The 23,012-nt window shown below is 42.2% G+C and overlaps 2 protein-coding genes and 1 long non-coding RNA gene across 4 annotated transcripts; 1 reads left to right on the forward strand and 2 right to left on the reverse strand.

Annotated features, from left to right (window-relative positions):
- Positions 1-653: 653 nt before the first annotated feature.
- LOC118397621 (C5a anaphylatoxin chemotactic receptor 1-like) lies at positions 654-9,243 on the reverse strand. Its single transcript, XM_035792561.2, has 2 exons — positions 8,454-9,243; positions 654-4,890 (listed from the first exon to the last, which is right to left on the reverse strand). The coding sequence occupies exon 2, from the start codon at positions 4,876-4,878 to the stop codon at positions 3,823-3,825; it is 1,056 nt and encodes a 351-aa protein (XP_035648454.2). The 5' UTR covers positions 4,879-4,890; positions 8,454-9,243; the 3' UTR covers positions 654-3,822.
- LOC118397830 (uncharacterized) lies at positions 4,897-18,189 on the forward strand. The gene is made up of 3 exons (XR_004828524.2): positions 4,897-6,844; positions 14,789-15,043; positions 17,460-18,189. It is a non-coding gene; the product is annotated as an uncharacterized LOC118397830 (long non-coding RNA).
- Positions 9,250-23,012, reverse strand: LOC118397725 (uncharacterized). 2 transcript variants are annotated; one of them, XM_052519034.1, is made up of 5 exons: positions 22,961-23,012; positions 18,198-18,412; positions 15,231-15,315; positions 14,724-15,018; positions 9,250-14,553 (listed from the first exon to the last, which is right to left on the reverse strand). In XM_052519034.1, exons 2-5 carry the CDS (start codon positions 18,275-18,277, stop codon positions 14,483-14,485), a joined length of 531 nt encoding a protein of 176 aa, XP_052374994.1. In that variant the 5' UTR covers positions 18,278-18,412; positions 22,961-23,012; the 3' UTR covers positions 9,250-14,482. The 2 variants fall into 2 exon arrangements, with proteins under 2 accessions (XP_052374994.1, XP_035648540.1); XM_035792647.2 differs by lacking the exon at positions 22,961-23,012 and having other exon boundaries at positions 18,198-19,928.

The following is a 23,012-nucleotide window of genomic DNA, read 5'->3' on the forward strand; positions in this document are numbered from 1 at the left end:
AACACCATCATTACGTTTTTGTGGACGACACAACGGTGGTAGGCCTGATCATCTACAACGATGAGACAGCCTATAGGGAGGTCAGAGACCTGGCAGTGTGGTGCCAGGACAACAATCTCTCCCTCAACATAATCAAGTCAAAGGAAATGATCATGGACTACAGGAAAAGGAGGGCCAAGTACGCCCCCATTCTCATCAACGGGGCTGTAGTAGAGCAGGTTGAGAGCTTCCTTGTTGTCACCAACAAACTATAATGGTCCAAACACACCAAGACAGTCGTGAAGAGAGCATGACAATGCCTATTCCCCCTCAGGAGACTGAAAAGACTTGGCATGGGTCCTCTGATCCTGAAATAGTTATACAGCTGCACCATCGAGAGCATCTGGTTACATCACCGCCTGGTATGGCAACTGCTCTGCCTACAGAGGGTAGTGTGGAAGGCCCAGTACATCACTGGGGCCAAGCTGCCTGCCATTCAGGACCTCTATACATGCGGTGTCAGAAGAAGGCCATAAAAATTGCCAAAGACTCCAGCCACCCTAGTCATTACCACAGATGATATCTGAAAGAGAGTTTAACACAGTAGTGGTGGAGAGGAAGAAGACTTGGATGTGGGGATAATAAGACACCAAAAAAGCATTTTAAAGAGCAACTTGATTTCATACAAACGTTTATTTCAACACAAATACATTTATTTACAAGATCAGTATTATTTATTTTATTTCTTATATTTCAACAATTCATGTTGTGGTGTGCTCATTAAGAGTTGTCATTATCTAAGGGGTGAAACATGACATATTTGTCAAAATGACATATCTATGACAATAAACTAAAATCAAAACTAAGATCTTGTTGGCTGGTCCTTTGCATGGGGTGATTTCCTTCAACAATCAGTCTTCCAGATAGATGACACAGACACAGGAACCTTGGTATAAAACTCTTTAGTAATACAATGCAATTGCAGACAGAGATTCACATGCAGAGTACCTCAGTAGTCCATAGTAAAGATTTGTATGGCGAAACAGGAGACAACAGTCTTTATACAACCTACCGTCAATCATATCTTAATTAAGGCAAGGGGGCACTATTTTCACGTCCGGATGAAAAGTGTGCACAAAGTAAACTGCCTGCTACTCAGGCTCAGAAGCTAGGGTATGCATATAATGGTGCATTTGGATAGAGAACACTCTAACGTTTCTAAAACTGTTACAATTATGTATGTGAGTATAACAGAACTTATTTGGCAGGCGAAACCCCGAGGACAAACCATCCAGGAATTTTATTTTTGAGGTCACTCTCTTTTCAATTGCTTTTCTATGGGGAACTAGATTTATGAGGGACCTGGTTACAGTTCTTAAGGCTTCCACTAGATGTCAACAGTCTTTAGAAATTGGTTGATGTTTTTCCTTTGAGAAATGAAGAATTAGCCATTTCCTTTCTGGGAGTCGAGCCAAGTGCACTGTTGTGTTTGGTGTGAACGACCTGAAAGCTTGCTCCACTTCCATTTTATCCGCTATTGAACACGGTTTATTCCGTCTTAAATTTTATAGATTATTTACGTTTAAAAATACCCAAAGTTTTATTAGGAAAGTTGTTTGAAATGTTTGGATCAAGTTTACAGGTAACTTATTAGATACTATGTGATCATTTTGCGCTAGTTGGAACCGGTGTATTTTCTGAATCAAGAGCACCAAATAAATTGACATTTTGGGGATATAACGACAGAGTTTATCGAACAAAAGGACCATTTGTGATGTTTAATGGACATATTGGAGTGCCAACAGAAGAAGATCTTCAAAGGTAAGGCATGACTTGTATCGTTATTTCTGACTTTTGTGTCGCGCCTGGCGTGTTGAAATATGATTTTCATGTGTTGGTATGCTGGGCGCTGTCCTTGGCATGGTTTGCTTTCGCCATAAAGGCTTTTTGAAATCTGACACTGTGGCTGGATTAACAAGACGTTAATCTCTAAACTGATGTTTAACACTTGTATGATTTCTGAATGATTATTATGAGTATTTCTGTTTTTGAATTTGGCACGCTGCTATTTCACTGGGTGTTGTCAAATCAATCCCGTTAACCTCTCTGGGACACATGGGACGGTAGCGTCTGGCCAAAAGCCAGAGAAAATGCAGAGTGCCAAATTAAAATAAATTACTATAAAAATCAAACTTGCATGAACTCACACATGCAAGATAGCAAATTAAAGCTACACTTTTTGTGAATCCAGCCAACATGTCAGATTTCAAAAAGGCTTTTCGGCGAAAGCAAACAATGTTATTATCTGAGGATAGCATCATAGTAAAGAAAGAGAGAGAAGCATATTTCAACCCTGCAGGCGCGACACAAAACGCAGAAATACAATTATAATTCATGCCTTACCTTTGACAAGCTTCTTTTGTTGGCACTCCAATATGTCCCATAAACATCACAAATGGTCCTTTTGTTCAATTAATTCCGTCGATATATATCTAAAATGTCCATTTATTTGGCGCGTTTGATCCAGAAAAACACTGGTTCCAATTTACACAATGTGACTACAAAATATCTCAAAAGTTACCTGTAAACTTTGCCAAAACATTTCAAACTACTTTTGTAATACAACTTTAGGTATTTTTTAAAGTAAATAATCGATAAAATTGAAGACGGGATGATCTGTGTTCAATACAGGAGGAAAACAAACTGTAGCTAGCTTTCTGGTCACGCGCCGTACAGTACACTTCAAGTGACCCTCGTTCAAGATTGCCGTACTTCTTCATTACACAAAGGAAAAACCTCAACCAATTTCTAAAGACAGGTGACATCCAGTGGACGCGATAGGAACTGCAAGAAGGTCCCTCAGAAATCTGGATTCCCAATGAAATCCCATTGAAAATAGAGTGACCTAAAAATACAATCTGAATGGTTTGTCCTCAGGGTTACGCCTGCTAAATAAGTTCTGCTATACTCACAGACATGATTCAAACAGTTTTAGAATCTTCAGAGTGTTTCCTATCCAGATCTACTAATACTATGCATATCTTATCTTCTGGGCATGCGTAGCAGGCAGTTGAATTTGGGCATGCATTTAATCCGGGACGTGAAAATACTGCCCCCTGTCACCAAGAAGTTAACGGGATTGGTGCGTGAAGGGATCACTTAAGCAGTTAACATTGTTGCATTTGATTAGATACAAAGCATCTAAGATGAGAAAAACATGTCTACACTGTGGTTTTTCACTCTACTATATCAGCCTTGAGCCTATGTGACTATCAGCAGGTGCAGACAATTCTCAGCCTGAGAACTAAAGCAGTACATCTCCATTTACCCAGTACTTTTCCATCATTACGCATTGCAAGCATACAAAGGTTATCACATATATACAGTAATCATGGCACTGGTGTGACAGCTCTAACGCAGTTCCACCTCTCACACCACCAAAACAACCTTATTGGGGATGTCAGCTAAAGCGGATCTGATTGAATAGAGCCCTTAAATACAGATAAAGCCAAATGTAATTGCACAAGTATGATTGCTGGCGGAAATATATTACAGAGAGGGCAGAAGTTCCTGTTCTGTTAAACAACACTGGATTCGAATCACGTCTCTCAGCACTTTTTAATGTCACAAAACACTCTGACTCAGCAGGTTCTCATGGTTTACACACACACACACACACACACACACACACACACACACACACACACACACACACACACACACACACACACACACACACACACACACACACACACACACATACACACATACACACATACACACATACACATACACATACACATACACACACACACACACACACATTCACATACACACAGAACTTTACATTACATTCATCTCCTGGGTTCTTTCTGATGTGCTCTTGGATATGCTCTTTCTGGGTAGCGGCTCCTCGGTGGCGAAGTTTAACATACTGCGCAGGGAACGATTAATACTCTGCTTAAAGCCTCGTCCCAGACACACATAGATCAGAGGGTTGAGGCAGCTGTTACAGTAGGCAAGACAGAGGGCCAGGGTGTGGGCCAGCTGTATGTTGGCGCTGTGCGATGAGTGCCGGGGGGTCAATAGGATCAGGAAATCCAATATGTGCAGTGGAACCCAGCACAGGAAGAAGCTCAGCAACACAGCAAAAATGACCCTCAAGGTGCGTCTGGAGCGCACCTCACTCACCCTCCCAGACCCCACCCTAGACCCCCGCCCGGCCCTGCTATACACAACCCAATGACACGCCACGATGGTGATGAATGGCATCACAAAACCCAACAGGAAGCGTACTGTAGTGATAGTCCAGGCGCTAACTATAGTGTGAGATCCCAGGCACTCTGATTTACTGGTGCTTAGCTGGACCTCCTTCACGTAGACAAACTGGGGGATGCTGCCCAGCAGGGCCAGGAGCCACAACCCGACACATACCCAGGCGGCCTTGCGTGGCCTCCTCCAGTTCTGGCACCACACGGGCAAGCTGACCAGCAGCCAGCGGTCCAGGCTGATAAGTACTAGCAGCAGCACGCTACAATACATGACCAGGTAGATGAGTCCCTTGAGCAGCTTGCAGGCCACGGGGCCAAAGGGCCAGTGCTGGTCCATGGCCAAGGGCACCATGAGGAGGGGCAGGGACAGGCAGCACAGCAGGTCAGCCAGGGCCAGGTTGAGGAACCACAGAGAGGTGACTGAGCGCGGCATGCGGAAGCCTGTCACCCACACCACCAGAGCGTTGCCCGGGACCCCCAGCAGGAAGACCAAGCTATAGAACACCAGGGCGGACAGGTGACGGGGCCCCAGCACAGGACCAAGGTCCTCAGGCTCGACAAATTCCCATTCAGTGAAGTTCAGGAGGCTCAACTCCTCATCAGTGAAAATCGAGCCCAAATCATCCATGCTTGGAGATGACTGTTGAGGGGAAGGGAAAGACAGTAGTATGATAGTTCCTATAATAGCATTGTATCAATACAATAATACAGGTATTCTTGAAAGACGGGACAATTTCAAACTTTTTAAAAATATATATTCTCATAGGACTTATGTTAACTCCGTCAGACACCTTAAAAGGAATTACATTTTTACATTTATTGTCCAACAACCTGATTCTGCATTGTCATTATGGGGTATTGTGTGCAGATTGATGAGAAAATATATATGTAATCCATTTTAGAATAAGGATGTAACGTAACAAAATGTGGAAAAAGACGAGATTATGTTTTACGGAGTTGACAAAAATCCATTTTTCTTCATCATTCAAGTGATATACAAGTGATATACAAAGTAGAAATGTTGTTTTCCCTCAGTTGCTTTATGATTCCAAAACCTAATTAAAATAAACATATTTGAACCAAAATTAATTCCTATCTTAAAACCATTTCATTGATTTTTAGTGAGTTATATTTCAAATGAGGAATACAGTCTATTGAAATAAATTAATTAGCCCCTAATCTATGGATTTCACATGACTGGGAATTGTCCCCAATTGTGTTCATTATTCCTGCCCATACCTCCGTTCACAAAGTTGACATCAGCAACCCTCTCGCTGACACAACGCCATACACATGGTCTACGGTTGTGAGGCCGGTTGGACGTACTACCAAATTCTCTAAAATAACGTTGGATGTGGCTTATGGTAGAGAACTGAACATTAAATTATCTTTCAACAGTTGTCGAGGCCCTAATCCATGGATTACACTTGACTGGGCAGGGGTGCAGCCATGGGTGGACCTGGGAGGGCATAGGCCCACCCACTGGGGAGCCAGGCCCAGCAAATCAGTCAATAACTACAGACAGAAATACTCCTCAAAAAATGTTGTTCAGTGTATAAGGGAGATGGAGTATGCGTGCGTGTGTGCGTGCGTGTGTCCGTCCCCTGAGTGAGTTTGAGACTTAGTGTTTGTCCCCCCCCCCACTACCATTGGTAGCTACCATTTCTCAGTAAAGTACTATATTTATCCTTAACCACTGATTCCTTGTCTCTTCTCTGCACCTTGGTCCAACCTCACCACGTCACAAACCATGGTGATTTCAATATTGTTTGTTTAATTCTATAAAAAGTAGAGCACTTTACAGGCCACCTTGTTGCACCACATGTAATGAGGACATGAAGGATATTATGGTGGAGCTGACCCGGCTCATTCCTGATTCATTTAGGATTTCAGAGTAATCTGACGGAGGTAACCAACGGCTCTGTTCAATCTGTCTCGTTGAAGCGTAACAGCTTGCACGCTAGAAATGAAGGTCATTTCTGTTTTAGCCGACATACTGTATGCAGCGTTTACAGTGAATGCAGTCTCTGCTAAAGTGAGAACATTGCCTTTAAATTTCAATCAAGTTGTAACACTGAACTTCTGCATTGAATAACCTCAACGTCAACAAAACAAAGGAGATGATTGTGGACTTCAGGAAACAGCAGAGGGAGCACCCCCCCTATCCACATCGACTGGACAGTAGTGGAGAGGGTAGTAAATTTTAAGTTCCTCGGCATACACATCACGGACAAACTGAATTGGTCCACCCACACAGACAGCGTTGTGAAGAAGGCGCAGCAGCGCCTCTTCAACCTCAGGAGGCTGAAGAAATTCAGCTTGTCACCAAAAGCACTCACAAACTTCTACAGATGCACAATCGATCGAGAGCTTCCTGTCGGGCTGTATCACTGCCTGGTATGGCAACTGCTCCGCCCACAACCGTAAGGCTCTCCAGAGGGTAGTGAGGTCTGCACAACGCATCACCGGGGGCAAACTACCTGCGTTCCAGGACACCTACACCACCCGATGTCACAGGAAGGCCATAAAGATAATCAAGGACAACAACCACCCGAGCCACTGCCTGTTCACCCCGCTATCATCCAGAAGGCGAGGTCAGTACAGGTACATCAAAGCAGGGACCGAGAGACTGAAAAACAGCTTCTATCTCAAGGCCATCAGACTGTTTAACAGCCACCACTAACATTGAGTGGCTGCTGCCAACACACTGACTCAACTCCAGCCACTTTAATAATGGAAATTGATGGAAATTGATGTAAAAATGTATCACTAGCCACTTTAAACAATGCTACTTAATATAATGTTTACATACCCTACATTACTAATCTCAAATATATATGCATATATTGTACTCTATATTATCTACTGCGTCTTTATGTAATACATGTATCACTAGCCACTTTAAACTATGCCACTTTGTTTACATACCCTACATTACTCATCTCATATGTATATACTGTACTCGATACCATCTACTCCATCTTGCCTATGCCGTTCTGTACCATCACTCATTCATATATCTTTATGTACATATTCTTTATCCCTTTATCCACTTGTGTGTATAAGGTAGTAGTTTTGGAATTGTTAGGTTAGATTACTCGTTGGTTATTACTGCATTGTCGGAACTAGAAGCACAAGCATTTAGCTACACTCGCATTAACATCTGCTAACCATGTGTATGGGACAAATACATTTGATTTGAACAGAGCCTCAAATCTCCGGACACATTGGTTCGGAATCAATTTTGAGAGAAACATTATTTGAAGTCACAGGGCAAGAAATGACATAAGATCTCTGTTCAGTTCATTTGAATAAATGCACATTATTAGGAGAGATATGCATGTACTGTATGTATATATTTGCAAAAATATATATGGGAGATTGGAAGTGATGCAGACAATTACATTGATAGAAGCTACAATCTATCTGCAATATCTACAATCTATCTGCAATATCTACTCTTAGCAGAGTTTGGAATTGTGATCCTTTGCTCTGAATAATGGCATTTCTAGGCATAGAGCCCATATGGAAATTAATAATATTGAAAATATTTTGGAATTTCCTGAAGCAAATCTTTCCCCTTTAAAAATGCTGGGGTGATTCCTTTTGCCACAGACCTCTATGCTGGGGTGGTTCCTTTCTCCACAGCCCTTTAAAAATAAGCTCAAATAATGCGACAAAATATTTTTTTTCCCCAACTATAAAGTTTCACTGCCAGACAAGGATTGTCCTGACTTTCAAGAATCCCTGAATGGAATGGTATAATTGTTAAAGCATTGAAAGCAAGATCTTGGTTGGGTTAAATGCATAAGACACATTTCAGTTGAAGGCTTTCAGTTGTACAACGGACTACGTATCCCCCCTTTTACCATTACATACTATTATGATGACTTGCTAGTTGTTTATTCACACAGTTTTTTTTTTCAATCCGTAATTGTCCATATCAAGACCAAGGTAAATAACCATAGGAAATGAACATTTCATTAATGCTGGAATGGCTTAGTTGTGATAACAGGGTTAAACAGGATTTGAAATTGAGGAATAACACAAGCAGACTTTATAAAGTGATACAAGACCAGTCAGCATTTTACATGACATTCAAGTCATTCAAGTGCAAAATACCTCTAAAATGAAATAATTTCAATCAGATAATCAATCACGGAACACTGTAAAATTAAGGTTACAATTAAGGTTGTACTTTACCTTAGATTTCAGATTTATATATTGACGTCCTCTTGTAGATGACTCCGCACACAACCAGAAAAAATAGGAACTGTTCTTCTTTAGCACAATTTCTGACCACAGACACCTCACCCAATCATGACCTGACCTCCTTATGATCAGGAATTGTAAAAATGTCAACGCATTGCCAAATATAGAGGGAGAGATACAAACACAAATGACATAGAACACCTGAGAACTGAACTAACACCCATATAACTATATAGACATACCCAGTCTACCTATGTGGGCAAAGACCCCCCACTAAATATTATCACACTGATTAGTAATGATTAAAAAAATAAGAAATCTGAGCATCTCTAGTATCTCTTGTATCCTGATAAGAGCTTGGCAGCCCTAAAGTGTTATATGTCAAGGGTGACTCCAAATAATTAGTGTCCACTTTATCTCTGAGCCCTTAGCTGTTTCCATATTTATGCCTGTGTAACAGTACAACTTTAAACCGTCCCCTCGCCCATACCCAGGCGCGAACCAGGGACCCTCTGCACACATCAACAACAGTCATCCACGAAGCATCGTTGTTACCCATCACTCCACAAGAGCCGCGGCCCTTGCAGAGCAAGGGGAACTACTACATCAAGGTCTCAGAGCAAGTGACGCAACCGATTGAAACACTATTTAGCGCACACCGCTAACTAAGCTAGTCGTTTCACATCCGTTACACCTGTCTTTTCTGGGGTCTCCCTGAGGACAGGCTGGCACTCCTTCACAGTGAAGTTTGACCCTGTTCCTCACTATTATCTGATTGTTGCCCCCCCCAACGACCCTAAGTACTGTCATGAAGTTGGCCTGAGGGGGAGGTTTATGACCCTCAAAAATACCTTTGCCCTTTTTCCTCTCTCTACTATACCGATGTGACTATTGAAGATCCCTTTGTTAATATTGACTATTGAAGAAAAAAAAGTGGGCTAGGAGAGGACGGACAGAGTATCCATTCTACCACACTCCAGTTCACCACTAGACAGTCTTCAGGGGACCAGAGATCCATGCTGGTCCACCCGGACTCCCATCTACGAACAATCTACCGAAGTGCAGCTCAGAATAAATATGTTTTTCTCCTTTTTCAAATGGGTGGTTATTTAGAATGCATAAGATACTGTATTTACGATAGCATAGCTGCCTACGGCCCGATAGAGACACAAAACCTTTTTTGCTCCTCAGTCTTCCCACTCTTTCACTCAAACACATCCCACTCTCTTTGTGTAACCAGACGTCGTATCTGTTCTGTCCCCTAGGGATGTTTTGACATAATAATAATGACATAATTTGTAATCAATGTATGACACATTCTGTGTATATATAATTCTGTGTGATTATTTGGGTATTTAGTAAATACATAATTAAACCCAATTTTGTATTGCTGATTCAACTTGTTAGCCAGGGTTCATGAAGACAACCAAGAATTTACAACTTTCAGATGAGACTAAATAAAGTGACGATTAAATATTGACTGCTATGGAGGTAAAAGATTACCAGGTCTTTAAGAGTTTATTTGGAAGATAACAGCTCTATAAACATTCTTTCGTGGTGCCCCGACTTTCTAGTTAATTACATTAACCTGTTTAGCTTAATCAGGTAATATTAATTACAGAGACATTTTTTTATAGATTTGCATGTCATATCACTTAATCCGGCATAGCCAAAGACACGACAATACACAGCCAATGCAAGAGGGGCTTCGGAACAAGTCTCTGAATGTCCTTGAGTGGCCCAGCCAGAGCCCGGACTTGAACTTGATCGACATCTCTGGAGAGACCTGAAAATAGTTGTGCAGCGACGCTCCCCATTCAACCTGGCAGATCTTGAGAGGATCTGCAGAGAAGAATGGGAGAATCTTCCCAAATACATGTGTGCCAAGCTTGTAGCATCATACCCAAGAAGTGTTGAGGCTGTAATCGCTGCCAAAGGTGCTTCAATAAAGTCTTGAGTAAAGGGGTCTGAAACCTTTGCTTTGTCAGTCTGGAATGTTGTGTGTATTGAGGGGATTTTTTTTCATACATTTTCAAATAAGGCTGTAACATAACAAAATATGGAAAAAGTGAAAAGATCTAAATACTTTCCGAATGCAATATATATTGTAGCCCAGGCCTACTTCTAATCAGGTAGAAACTATTCTACTTTTCACAAACATTTGAAAGGTAAATTGAGTCGTAATGTACTGTATATATACTTTTGTGCATAGCTTATCATATTTTTTTCAAAAAGGTATTTCCCCTGAGCTACATTGCTAATGTTAGCAGCAATTAGTGTCATCATTGTTAATTTACACAGCAAGCCTTACAGAATCCTTGTCTAACTACACTACTAAATCTGAATTTCACAACTTTATTGTTAGTCCTTATGCTTATTACAGTACTGTTACATACAAAAAAAACGTGACATTGTTCATATTTACAATTTGTTGGGAGGCCAAAGCTATACACACATGTTGAGAATGATGACAGGACATGTACTGCACATATGTTTAATATATAGCTGTATCTCCATATTAAACTGCCAAAGGCAGACACAATAACTGTGTTGTTCCCTTTTGATATCAACAAGTACCTTCAGGGTTTGCATGTGTTTACTCTTGTGGGTGCCCTAGCCTAAGCAACCAACGAGCTTTAATGGTTAGCCGCCCTGAAAAATATGTGTACTGTCTTAATAAAGAAAACAATTCCATAACTATTTTTGGACAACTTAGAATGTTGCACACCGCGTTCAGCCAAAGCATAGTTTTCCAGTTTTTTTCCAACTGCTTGCCATTAAAGTTGGTTAAGTAGGAAAATGATGCCTTTACAGCCTGAATGGTGGATGCTTTATGCACAAGTTGGTCCACGGATGGGCAGAAGTGTATTACCGGGAATGCACATCAATCCTAGACAATAGTGCAGATCTAGCAACCACTATCGGGTGCCCATAAAAGTGTGGTCTCGGCCCAGGTTTTCCTAACTCGGTCCCCCCCGGGTGCACATTTAGTTTTTTTTCCCTAGCACTACACAGCTGATTCAAATAACCAACTCATTATAAAGCTTTGATTATTTGAATCAGCTGTGTAGTCAGTGGTGTAATGTACTTAGGTAGTACTTTAAAGTATTTTACCTAGGTTTTTTGGGGTATCAGTACTTTACTTTACTATTTATACTTTTGCTTTTACTTCATTACATTCCTGAAGAAGATAATGTACTTTTTACTCCATACATTTTCCCTGACACCCAAAAGTATATTTTGATTGGCTAGCAAGACAGGAAAATTGTCAAATTCATGCACTTATCAAGAGAACATCCCCAGTCATCCCTATTGCCTCTGATCTGTTGGACTCACTAAACACAAATGCTTTGTTTGTAAATGATGTCTGAGTATTGAAGTGTGCCCCTTGCTATCTGTAAAAAAATATATATTTTAAAAAGGAAAAAAGAAAATGGTGCATCTGGTTTGCTTTAATATAAGCCCTTTGAAATTATTTATACTTTTACTTTTAATACTCAAGTATATTTTCAGCAATTACATTTACCTTTGATACTTAAGTACATTTAAAACCAAATACTTTTAGACTATTACTCAAGTAGAATTTTACTGGATGACTTTTACTTTAGTAATTTTCTATTAAGGAATCTTTACTTTTACTCAAGTATGACATTTGGGTACTTTTTCCACCACTGTGTGTAGTGCTAGGGCAAATTCCAAAACATGCACCCGGGGGGTGCCCAGGACTGAATTTTGGAAACCCTGGTCTATGGGTATTCAACTCTTACCCTATGAGGTCCGGAGCCTGCTGGTTTTCTATTCTACCTGATAATTAATTGAACCCACCTGGTGTTCCAAGTCTAAATCAGCCAGTGATTAGAGGGGAACAATTTTTTAAAAGCAGTGGAACTGGCTTTGAGGTCCAGAGTTTAGTTTGAAAGGTTTAGGCCAGGGATGGGTAACTCCAGTCCTCGGGCCTGGAGTAGTGTCACACTTGATCCCCATCCCTCGCAAACACAGACGATTAAACTAATTTCATTCTAAACTGAAGAACATAATTAATTAATTGATTAGTTCATTATTGGAGTCACGTGTGCTAGCTGGGGCTGGCCCAAAATTGTGACACCAATCAGGCCCCTGAAGACTGGAGTTGCCCATTCTTGGTTTAGGCCAACACTGATAAATCTATCGCTTGTGGGAAAGCCCACAGCCAGGTTGGTATGTCTAACCCTTATGGGTGGAGTGCCATATCCTCTAACCTGGCTGACAACTCTTTGGACCACGTGGGGTGGCGTACCAGGCTACATATTAGAGGTCGACCGATTGCCTTTATTTAACTAGGCAAGTCAATTAAGAACACATTCTTATTTTCAATGACGGCCTAGGAACAGTGGGTTAACTGCCTTGTTCAGGGGCAGAATGACAGATTTTCACCTTGTCAGCTCGGGTGATCCAATCTTGCAACCTTACAGTTAACTAGTCCAGCGCTATAACGACCTGCCTCTCTCTCGTTACATTCCACAAGGTGACTGCCTGTTACGCGAATGCAGTAAGCCAAGGTAAGTTGCTAGCTCGCATTAAACTTATCTTATAAAAAACAATCAATCATAATCACTAGTCAACACATGGTTGATGATATTACTAGATATTATCTAGCGTGTCCTGCTTTGCATATAATCTGACTGAGCATACAAGTATCTAAGTATCTGACTGAGCGGTGGTAGGCAGAAGCAGGCACGTCAACATTCATTCAAACAGCACTTTCGTGCGTTTTGCCAGCAGCTCTTTGTTGTGCGTCAAGCATTGCGCTGTTTATGACTTCAAGCCTATCAACTCCCGAGATGAGGCTGGTGTAACTGAAGTGAAATGGCTGGCTAGTTAGCGCGCAGTAATAGCGTTTCAAACGTCACTCGCTCTGAGCCTTCTAGTAGTTGTTCCCCTTGCTCTGCATGAGTAACGCCGCTTTGATGGTGGCTGTTGTCGTTGTGTTCCTGGTTCGAGCCCAGGGAGGAGCGAGGAGAGGTACGGAAGCTATACTGTTACACTGGCAATACTAAAGTGCCTATAAGAACATCCAATAGTCAAAGGTAAAAGAAATACAAATGGTATAGAGGGAAATAATCCTATAATTCCTATAATAACTACAACCTAAAACTTCTTACCTGGGAATATTGAAGACCCATGTTAAAAGGAACCACCAGCTTTCATATGTTCTCATGTTCTGAGCAAGGTACTTAAATGTTAGCTTTCTTACATAGCACATATTGCACTTTTACTTTCTTCTCTAACACTTTGTTTTTGCATTATTTAAACCAAATTGAACATGTTTCATTATTTACTTGAAGTTAAATTCATTTTATTTATGTATTATATTAAGTTAAAATAAGTGTTCATTCAGTATTGTTGTAATTGTCATTATTACAAATAATTTTGGCGGGGCAGATTAATATCGGTATCGGCTTTTTTGGTCCTCCAATAATTGGTATCGGTGTTGAAAAATCATAATCGGTCGACCACTACTACATATCCCTTGGCAATCCTATAATTTAAACAATGCAATAAACATATGTAAACATTATACAATTACTAACTCTAGTATGGACTACAATGTACTCCAAAACCACTGTTGGGCCCTTGGAAATAGGGGAAAATAATAAATGAAGTAATGACTTCATGAAAAAATGACAAATGTCAGCAAAGTGTTATTTCCTTCTTTCCACAGATGAGTGTTAGTACTTTTCTTAAAATAAGCACTCTTGATAGATAGTGTTAGATATTCTTCTTCACACAACTCCTTCAGATAACCCTTCTCTCTCAGAGCTGTCCTTGGTTTCATTTATGACATTTTGCATAGAACATTACACTACTGCCTAACTTAATCTTCAACGTTATGTAAATAAGTTATCTCCTTTCATTGTTGGACAATATTTGAACTGTGGTACCATTCTGTCCAGGAATCTGTTTCCTATTGATCTGTGACCCATGGACTGTGAGTGGTTTCCTCGGGAAGATAGCAGGGGTTTAGGGGTGAGGTTGGTGACTCAGTTCAGGGCAGGTGAGCTGCTAGGTGGTAGAATAGGTGTTTCATCCCTGAACGCATCTGACTGGAGGTCTGTAAGACAGACATAATAATACATTATCAGAGAGTTAGAAAGAATGACTGATGATCCTATTGGTCTTTCATCTACGCAAGCAAAGAAGCATGGATTAAAGTAAGAGAGTCTTAAAAAAGAAAGAGAACAAGCATTTATAGAGCGAGATACAGAGATACACACAACATACCAATGAGTGATGTGTTCTGCTGGTGGTTGATGACAACAGACTTCTCTTCCTCCTCCTCTCCCCAGTCTGCAATGTTGGCTGGGGGGATACACTGCTCCAGGAACAGATCATCCTCCTCAGAACAGAATTCCATGTCTTCCGGGGGCCACCGTAACTCGCCACTCTCCACTTCGCTCATGTCCGTGGGCTCCACCATGATGGAGGGAAGCCGCTCCTTCTCTGAGGGACTGAACTGCTGCAGGTGATTGGGAGAGCCTTCTGGACTCAGAGACACCTCCACTGGTTCTGGGAAGATCTGTAGGCAGAGGGAGGGTCCACAGGTGGGTGATTGAATGTAGGCTGACATGGATGGTGACATTAATTCACTAGTATAGACACCTGTATTATAAACCTTATTAGAAGACCCATCATAATCTATTGATTAGCATGCCATTTATTAACGGCATTTGGAACGAGAAACATATATGTGATATTGAACATAGATGCAGAGGTTGGGTGAATATGTACCTGGAAAGGTAACCTGTTCTCATTATTCCTCTTCGGTGACATCTCGCCCATCGATGACTCCTGGGCACCAAGCGCCTCCATCCCTCTGTGTGTAAAAGATAGCAGAACTAACTGATATCACACACAAAGTATATACTGTACAAAGCCACTGGGATGAACTACAGGAAAGCAGTACACTTAGACAGAAACACATTCACACTCAGCATTGATGCAACACTTTACATGGCTTAGTAGACAGAAACAAAAAGACACATCTTACTCATACTACACTGTACACATACACAACTCTGCATGCACAAGTGTCTCAGAAGGAATATATGCTATTGAGCTACACAAAACCTTGGATCAGGTGGTATTGATGTAACCCTTGTTAGCGCTGGCAATCCTGGCACCAGAGTAGACCCTAGATTGGAATATGTTCCGGGATTCTTCCTATGGCATTGAGCAGTACACCACATCAATCATTGGCTTCATCAATAAGTGCATCGACGTCGTTGTCCCCAGAGTAACCTGGGGATAACCCCAACCAGAATCCATGGATTACAGGCAACATCCACACTGAGCTAAAGGCTAGAGCTGCCGCTTTCAAAGAGCGGGACTCTAACCCGGAAGCTTATAAGAAATCCTGCTATGTGCTCCAACAAACCATCAAACAGGCAAAGTGTCAATACAGGACTAAGATCGAATCGTACTACACTGGCTGTGTAGTACTACACGGATGTGGCAGGGCTTGAAAACCATTACAGACTACAAAATGAAAAAAGCCGTGAGCTGCCCAGTGACACGAGCCTACCAGACAAGCTAAACTACTTCTATGCTAGCTTCGAGGCAAATAAGATTGAAACATGTATGAGAGCACCAGCTGTTCCAAATGACTGTGTGATCACGCTCTCCACAGCCGATGTAAGACCTTTAAACAGGTCAACATTCACAAGGCCGCAGGGCCAGACGGATTACCAGGACGTGTACTGCGAGCATGTGCTGACCTAGACACATTCCAATTTGCATACCACCCTAACAAATCCACAGATGATGCAATCTCTATTGCACTCCACACCGCCCTTTCCCACCTGGACAAAATGAACACCTATGTGAAAATGCTATTCATTGACTACAGCTTAGCATTCAACACCATAATTCCCTCAAAGCTAATAAATAAGCCAAGGACCCTGGTACTAAACACCTCCCTCTGCAACTGGATCCTGGACTTCCTGATGGGCTGCCCCCAGGTGGTAAGGGTAGGTAACAACACATCAGCCATGCTGATCCTCAACACAGGGGCCCCTCAGGGGTGCGTGATCAGTTCCCTCCTGTACTCCCTGTTCACTCATGACTGCACAGCCAGGCACGACTCCAACACCATCATTAAGTTTGCCAATGACACAGTGGTAGGACTGATCACCGAATACGACGAGACAGCCTACAGGGAGGAGGTCAGATACCTGACCGTGTGGTGCCAGGACAACAACCTCTCCCTCTAAGTGTTCAAGACAAATGAGATGATCGTGGACTACAGGAAATCGACGGGGCTGTAGTGGAGCAGGTTGAGAGCTTCAAGTTCCTTGGTGTCCACATCACCAACAAAATAACATGGTCCAAGCACACCAAGACAGTCGTGAAGAGGGCACGACAAAACCTATTCCCCCTGAAAAGATTTGGCATGGGTACTCAGATCCTCAAAAGGTTCTAAATCTGCACCATCGAGAGCATCCTGACTGGTTGCATCACTGCCTGATATTGCCTGATAATTCTCTCTAGTCCCTCATGCCCATGAATGCAGGCCACATTGCGTGTCCCGCATCACTTTGAAACAGGCCCTTCATTGGTCAGAGGGGTCAGTGCTATAGCTGAGTGGCTGGGACTGGTCTGTGAGGTAGCAGAGTGAATCCCAGTTGTGGTGAGCCTAATCACCATGTTCACTTGGCCCCTCAACCCCACACAGTCATGAATGTGCTCGCACACACACACAAACACACACATTTAGCACTGAGCTTCAGATTAGATTGCTTATGGATTTTATCATATACAAATGTAATATGTCCTTGTCCATCTTTTTGTTTTTCATTATGTGATGTATTGGCAGAATGTGGTCATCATATCGCTGCGTCCAAAGCCAAGCCTCCATGCTAAAACGGAGAAACGTAGTTTCCTATTCACTGTATGAGCCAGAATTATTTCCACTGCGTGAGCCTGAGTTATTTCCACTTTAAATCTGTTTATGTTTTCCAGAAAAGCCCCCCGAGGATTAAAAAGAACTGAAGTTCTGTCTCCCCATTCTCACTGCTCCTCCCAGTGAAAGTCTGGTATTATGGCCTTCTGTCACAGTGGCCATCACTCACTCCTGTTGACATGCCTTTTGTTTTAATGAGGCTGGGCTGTAAGAGTCTCAAAGCGGCAGAACAACTGTGTAAACCACTTTTACATTCATGTCCAGTTTTCTGTGAAATTTGTTTCAGCTTATAAAATAGCATGTTTTTGACCCAATTTATTTTATCATATGTTATTGACTGTGCTGTGTGCATGGATAAGCTGTTTGTGTGTCATCTGTGATGGAAAATGTTCAGCTGGCTAAGCCTAGATGTAATCTCCTCCCTTGCTCCTGAACATTCCTCTGCCAGCCTGTCAGTAAGAAGCTAACATGGTCACTCACTTCATGGTAGCGCAGGAGGATTGTGGGCAGGAAACGGGGACAAATCACAATGTGTAAACTGATGACAGACCACAGATAACACAAATATGTTCATCTCCACCACTGATTCACTCACCCATACACCAATTTGACACTCTACTTCCCCAAACCCACACTTTCTTTACACTTTGCCACTGGTGCTTTCGTAGTAGAGTGTAGAAATTATACTATGAGGTCCTGACACAGGTCAACATCTCCATAACAGTCATTATCAATTGTAACTAGAGCATCACTGCACACCTGTGTGATCCACACACACAATCAGAGAGGAGTCTTACCCTTCTGTGGTCAGGCAGAAGTCCTCCCCATCCTGGCAGACCTCCACGCCTTCCAAGGTGGTCACTCCCATGGTGGGCATAGGGGGCCGAGGAGGGGGTGCAGACGGAGGGGTGCAGCTCCTACAGCACTCTCCCTCCGCTGGCCCCTCAGGGGAGCAGCTGGTCTCCAGGGTGACGCCTGGATGGGCTGTGACGGGGTCCACGTGGGAGGGGTTCTTAGGGTGGAGACTGTGATCTGTAAGGTCGCTCCTTCTGTGGGTCAACATGGGACTGACATAAAAAATAAACGTGGTCCACTAGTCCACAGCCTCTGGGCTTCTCTGTCTACCAGCTTCCCCCTCTCTGTCTCTCTCTCCCTCCCCCTCTACCTCTCTTTTTCTCTCTCCCCCCTCTCTCTACGGGTATGGCTTTGCAGAAGTGGGATTGTGGGATTAGCGTCTCATTTGATTATGGAGGTTGGGTGGGTGACATCAGCCTGTCCCTCTGCCAAGTGGACACACAGTGCAGGAAATCTGTGGAACATGAAACATGCACACCATCCAGCAGCGTGCACTGTTACATTGGCTCTGTAAGTGTGCAGCTGCTCACGCGCAGTCTGCCGAGGAGACGTTTCACTCCTTCAGTCAAGACTAAGCAGGCTGTGCCCCCACCAGCTCTCTCTCTCTCTCTCTCTCTCTCTATTTCTCTGTCTCTCTCTCCTGGTGTGTGCTGTCACTCTCGTCAGAGTGGATTTGGACAATTCAAGGGAATTAGCCTTGAGATCAAAGTCTTGGGGGTGTGGTGGAGATATATATAGCAGCAGGCAGCAGGAAAGCCATGTCCACTCAAACGCAGCATCAGTCACTGTAATCCCCATAGTACACATCCTGTGGTTCAAGCAGAGAGACGACCGGCCACTGTCAGTCAACCTGTTTAATGGCCTCACTGATTGATTTTCCACTCATGCACCTGTGCCGAAGCCACTGATTGATATGTTAATGCTTAATAGTATTAACCTTGTTCCATGATTGATTTCTCTGATCTATAGGACCTCATCTTATTCACGTCAATGGTTCTGTTATTTTATTAGGATCCTAGCTGGTGCAAAAGCAGTAGCTACTCCTCCTTGGGTCCACACAAAACATGAAGGATGACATAATACAGAGTAATTAGAGACAAGAACAGCTCAGCTGTGTATGTCGATGTCACAATAAGTACTGACAGTTTGGTATGACTCATATGAACTGGTTCCCCAGGGATTGCATCTATAGCAATCCCAATTTCTCTGATGTAACCCCTCCCGATGGTCACAATCAAAATGATGATGTCAAGCCTCTGACACGGAAGTGTTGAGATATGACACGAGAGATCATGAGCTGGGCTGTGACGGGGTCCACGTGGGAGGGGTTCTGAGGGTGGAGACTGAAACTTTAACAGATGCAAAATTGAGAGCATCCTGTCGGGTTGTATCACGGCAACTGCACCACCCGCAACCACAAAGCTCTCCAGAGGGTCTGACCAACGCATCACCGGGGGCAAACAACCTGCCCTCCAGGACACCTACAGCACCCGATGTCACAGGAAGGCCAAAAAGATCAACATGGAAAACAACCACCCGAACCACTGCCTGTTCACCCCGATGTCATCCAGAAGGCGAGGTCAAACAGCTTCTATCTCAAGGCCATCAGACCGTAAAATAGCCATCACTAGCACATTAGAGGCTGCTGCACTATATACATAGACTTGAAATCATTAGAAGTCACTTTAATAACATTTACATATGTTGCATTACTCATCTCATATGTACAGTTGAAGTCAGAAGTTTACATACACCTTAGCCAAATACATTTAAACTCACTTTTTTTTGCAATTCCTGACATTTAATCCGAGTAAGAATTCCATGTTTTTGGACAGTTAGGATCACCACTTTATTTTAAGAATGTGAAATGTCAGAATAATAGTAGAGAGCATTATTTATTTCAGCTTTTAATTCTTTCATCACATTCCCAGTGGGTCAGAAGTTTACCTACACTCAATTAGTATTTGGTAGCATTGCCTTTACATTGTTTAAATTGCGTCAAACATTTTGCGTAGCCTTCCACAAGCTTCCCATAATAAGTTGGGTGAATTTTGGCCCATTCCTCCTGACAGAGCTGGTGTAACTGAGTCAGGTTTGTAGGCCTCCTTGCTCGCACACACTTTTTCAGTTCTGCCCACAAATTTTCTATAGGATTGAGGTCAGGGCTTTGTGATGGCCACTCCAATACCTTGACTTTGTTGTCCTTATGCCATTTTGCCACAACTTTGGAAGTATGCTTGGGGTCATTGTCCATTTGGAAGACCCATTTGTGAACAAGCTTTAACTTCCAGACTGATGTCTTGAGATGTTGCTTCAAAATATCCACATCATTTTCCTGCCTCATTATGCCATCTATTTTGTGAAGTACAACTGTCCCTCCTGCAGCAAAGCACCCCGACAACATGATGCTGCCACCCTCGTGCTTCACAGTTGGGATGGTGTTCTTCGGCTTGCAAGCCTCCCCCTTAATTCTCCAAACATAACGATGATCGTTATGGCCAAACTGTTCTATTCTTGTTTCATCAGACCAGAAGACATTTCTCCAAAAAGTATGATCTTTGTCCACATATGCAGTTGCAAACCTAAAAAAGTATTTTTTTTATGGCGGTTTTGGAGCAGTGGCTTCTTTCTTGCTGAGCGGCCTTTCAGGTTGTCGATATAAAACTTGTTTTACTGTGGATTTATATACTTTTGTACCTGTTTCCTCCAGCATCTTCATAAGGGCCTTTGTTGTTGTTCTGGGATTGATTTGCACTTTTCGCACCAAACACGTTCATCTCTAGGAGACAGAACGCGTCTCCTTCCTGAGTGGTATCACGGCTGCGTGGTCCCATGTCGATCATGCTTGCATACTATTGCTTGTACAGATGAACGCAGTACCTTCAGGCATTTCCCAAGGATGAACCAGACTTGGAGGTCTACAATAGTTTTTTCTGAGGCCTTGGCTGATTTCTTTTGATTTTCCCATGATGTCAAGCAAATAGGCACTGAGTTTGAAAATAAGCCTTGAAATACATACACAGGTACACCTCCAATTGACTCAAATTGTGTCAATTAGCCTATCAGAAGCTTCTAAAGCCTTGACATCATTTTCAGGAATTTTCCAAGTAGTTTAAAGGCACAGTCAACTTAGTGTAACTTCTGACCCACTGGACTTGTGATACAGTAAATTATAAGTAAAATAGTCTGTAAACAATTATTGGAAAAATGACTTGTGTCATGCACAAAGTAGATGTGTGCAGTAGTTGAAAAACAAGTTTTAATGACTCCAACCTAAGTGTATGTGAATGTCACGCCCTGACCGTAGAGATCCTTTTATTTTCTATGTTTGTTTGGTCAGGGTGTGACTCGGGTGGGAAAGTCTATGCTTTCTGATTCTTTGTTTTTGGCCGGGTATGATTCTCAATCAGGGACAGCTGTCTATCATTGTCTCTGATTGGAAATCATACAGCCTGTGTTAGGCAGCCTGTGTTCCTTTTCTCATTTGTGGGTTGTTGTCTTCGTTTAATGCATGTATAGCCTTACGTAGCTTCACGGTCGTTTTTGTTGTTTTGTTGGCGATATTTAAAAATAAAGGAAAATGTACGCTCACCACGCTGCACCTTGGTCCGGTCATTTTCAAGACGACGTACGTGACAGTAAACTTCCGACTTCAACTATTCTATCCTATTCTACTGTATCTTAGTATATGCCGCTCTGACATTGCTCGTGCAAATATTTGTTTTCATAATTACATTCCTTTATTTTATATTTGTTTGTATTGTGTGTAATTTTCTGAAATTCTTAGATATTACTTGTTAGATATTACTGCACTGTTTAAGCTAAAAACACACGTTTTTCGCTACACCCACAATAAAACTTGCTAAACACGTATGTGACAAATAAAATTTGATTTTGATCTGTAGTAACGCAGCTAGCACTGCATTAGACCACTGCACCACTAGGGAGACATTTTGTTTTAACCCTAAACTGCCACACCTGATTTAATTAGTCGACTAATTGAACCATGTGTTAAAACAAAAATGTTCAACATCTGGAGTGGCCCGAGGAGAGGTTTGGGAAACCCTGCCCTAAAGGAACTCCAAGGGAGATGCCAAGACTGAGATCTCCCTTGGGGAATTTCTTAACAGACTTATCAAGGCTAGGATCGTAACACTACTTCCTCGGTTCAGAAAACACAACCTGTGCTTCTCTACCTCAAATCCTCATGCCTTAACAGGACATGCTTTTGACCCTCATACACTATCCTACTGCTCATCAGAGTAGCAAATGGTAGGAGGGGGTATTAACCAGAGGTGGACTTGAAGCCAGATCGCTTAACCCTAAGGAAATCATGCTAAACACAACAACCCAAAGAAGTAAGATCCTTATCAATGCTAGAGTCATTCAACTTGTCAGGCAGCATATGACTACCTTGTTAGGACATTTCTAGCTAGTACCAAATGCAGTTGCAATATACTGACCAATTTTAGCTGGCTCACTGGCTTTCATTTCAATGTGGGATTAAATACAAAGTAGTGCTATAAAGCTTTCAAATCCTCAGACCAATTGACTGTAACCTAAGCCTCTGTTTTGCATGCACGAACTCTTAGGTTTCATGTGTTGAAAACAAATACAACATGTTATATTAGTTCCAAAATAAGAAGAACCAAAGATAATTTGAATTAAAACCACATAGTTATGCACACGTAATGTAATGACATACCGTAGCTTGCGAAAGTATTCACCCTCCTTGGCATCTTTCCTTTTTGTTGCCT

This window comes from Oncorhynchus keta, chromosome 1 (assembly GCF_023373465.1).
Source record: "Oncorhynchus keta strain PuntledgeMale-10-30-2019 chromosome 1, Oket_V2, whole genome shotgun sequence".
Taxonomy (NCBI): Eukaryota; Metazoa; Chordata; class Actinopteri; order Salmoniformes; family Salmonidae; genus Oncorhynchus; species Oncorhynchus keta.

What these genes read in the sequence shown, in the direction of transcription:
- LOC118397621 (XM_035792561.2), bottom strand. Translation starts at nt 4,878, where the DNA reads ATGGATGATTTGGGCTCGATTTTCACTGATGAGGAGTTGAGCCTCCTG.
- LOC118397725 (XM_035792647.2), bottom strand. Translation starts at nt 18,463, where the DNA reads ATGTTGACCCACAGAAGGAGCGACCTTACAGATCACAGTCTCCACCCT. An exon ending in TTCTGCCTGACCACAGAAGG is followed by an intron (nt 15,316 to 18,197) that starts GTAAGACTCCTC and finishes TTTTACACACAG; the next exon opens with AGGGATGGAGGCGCTTGGTG. An exon ending in AGAACAGGTTACCTTTCCAG is followed by an intron (nt 15,019 to 15,230) that starts GTACATATTCAC and finishes CTCTGCCTACAG; the next exon opens with ATCTTCCCAGAACCAGTGGA.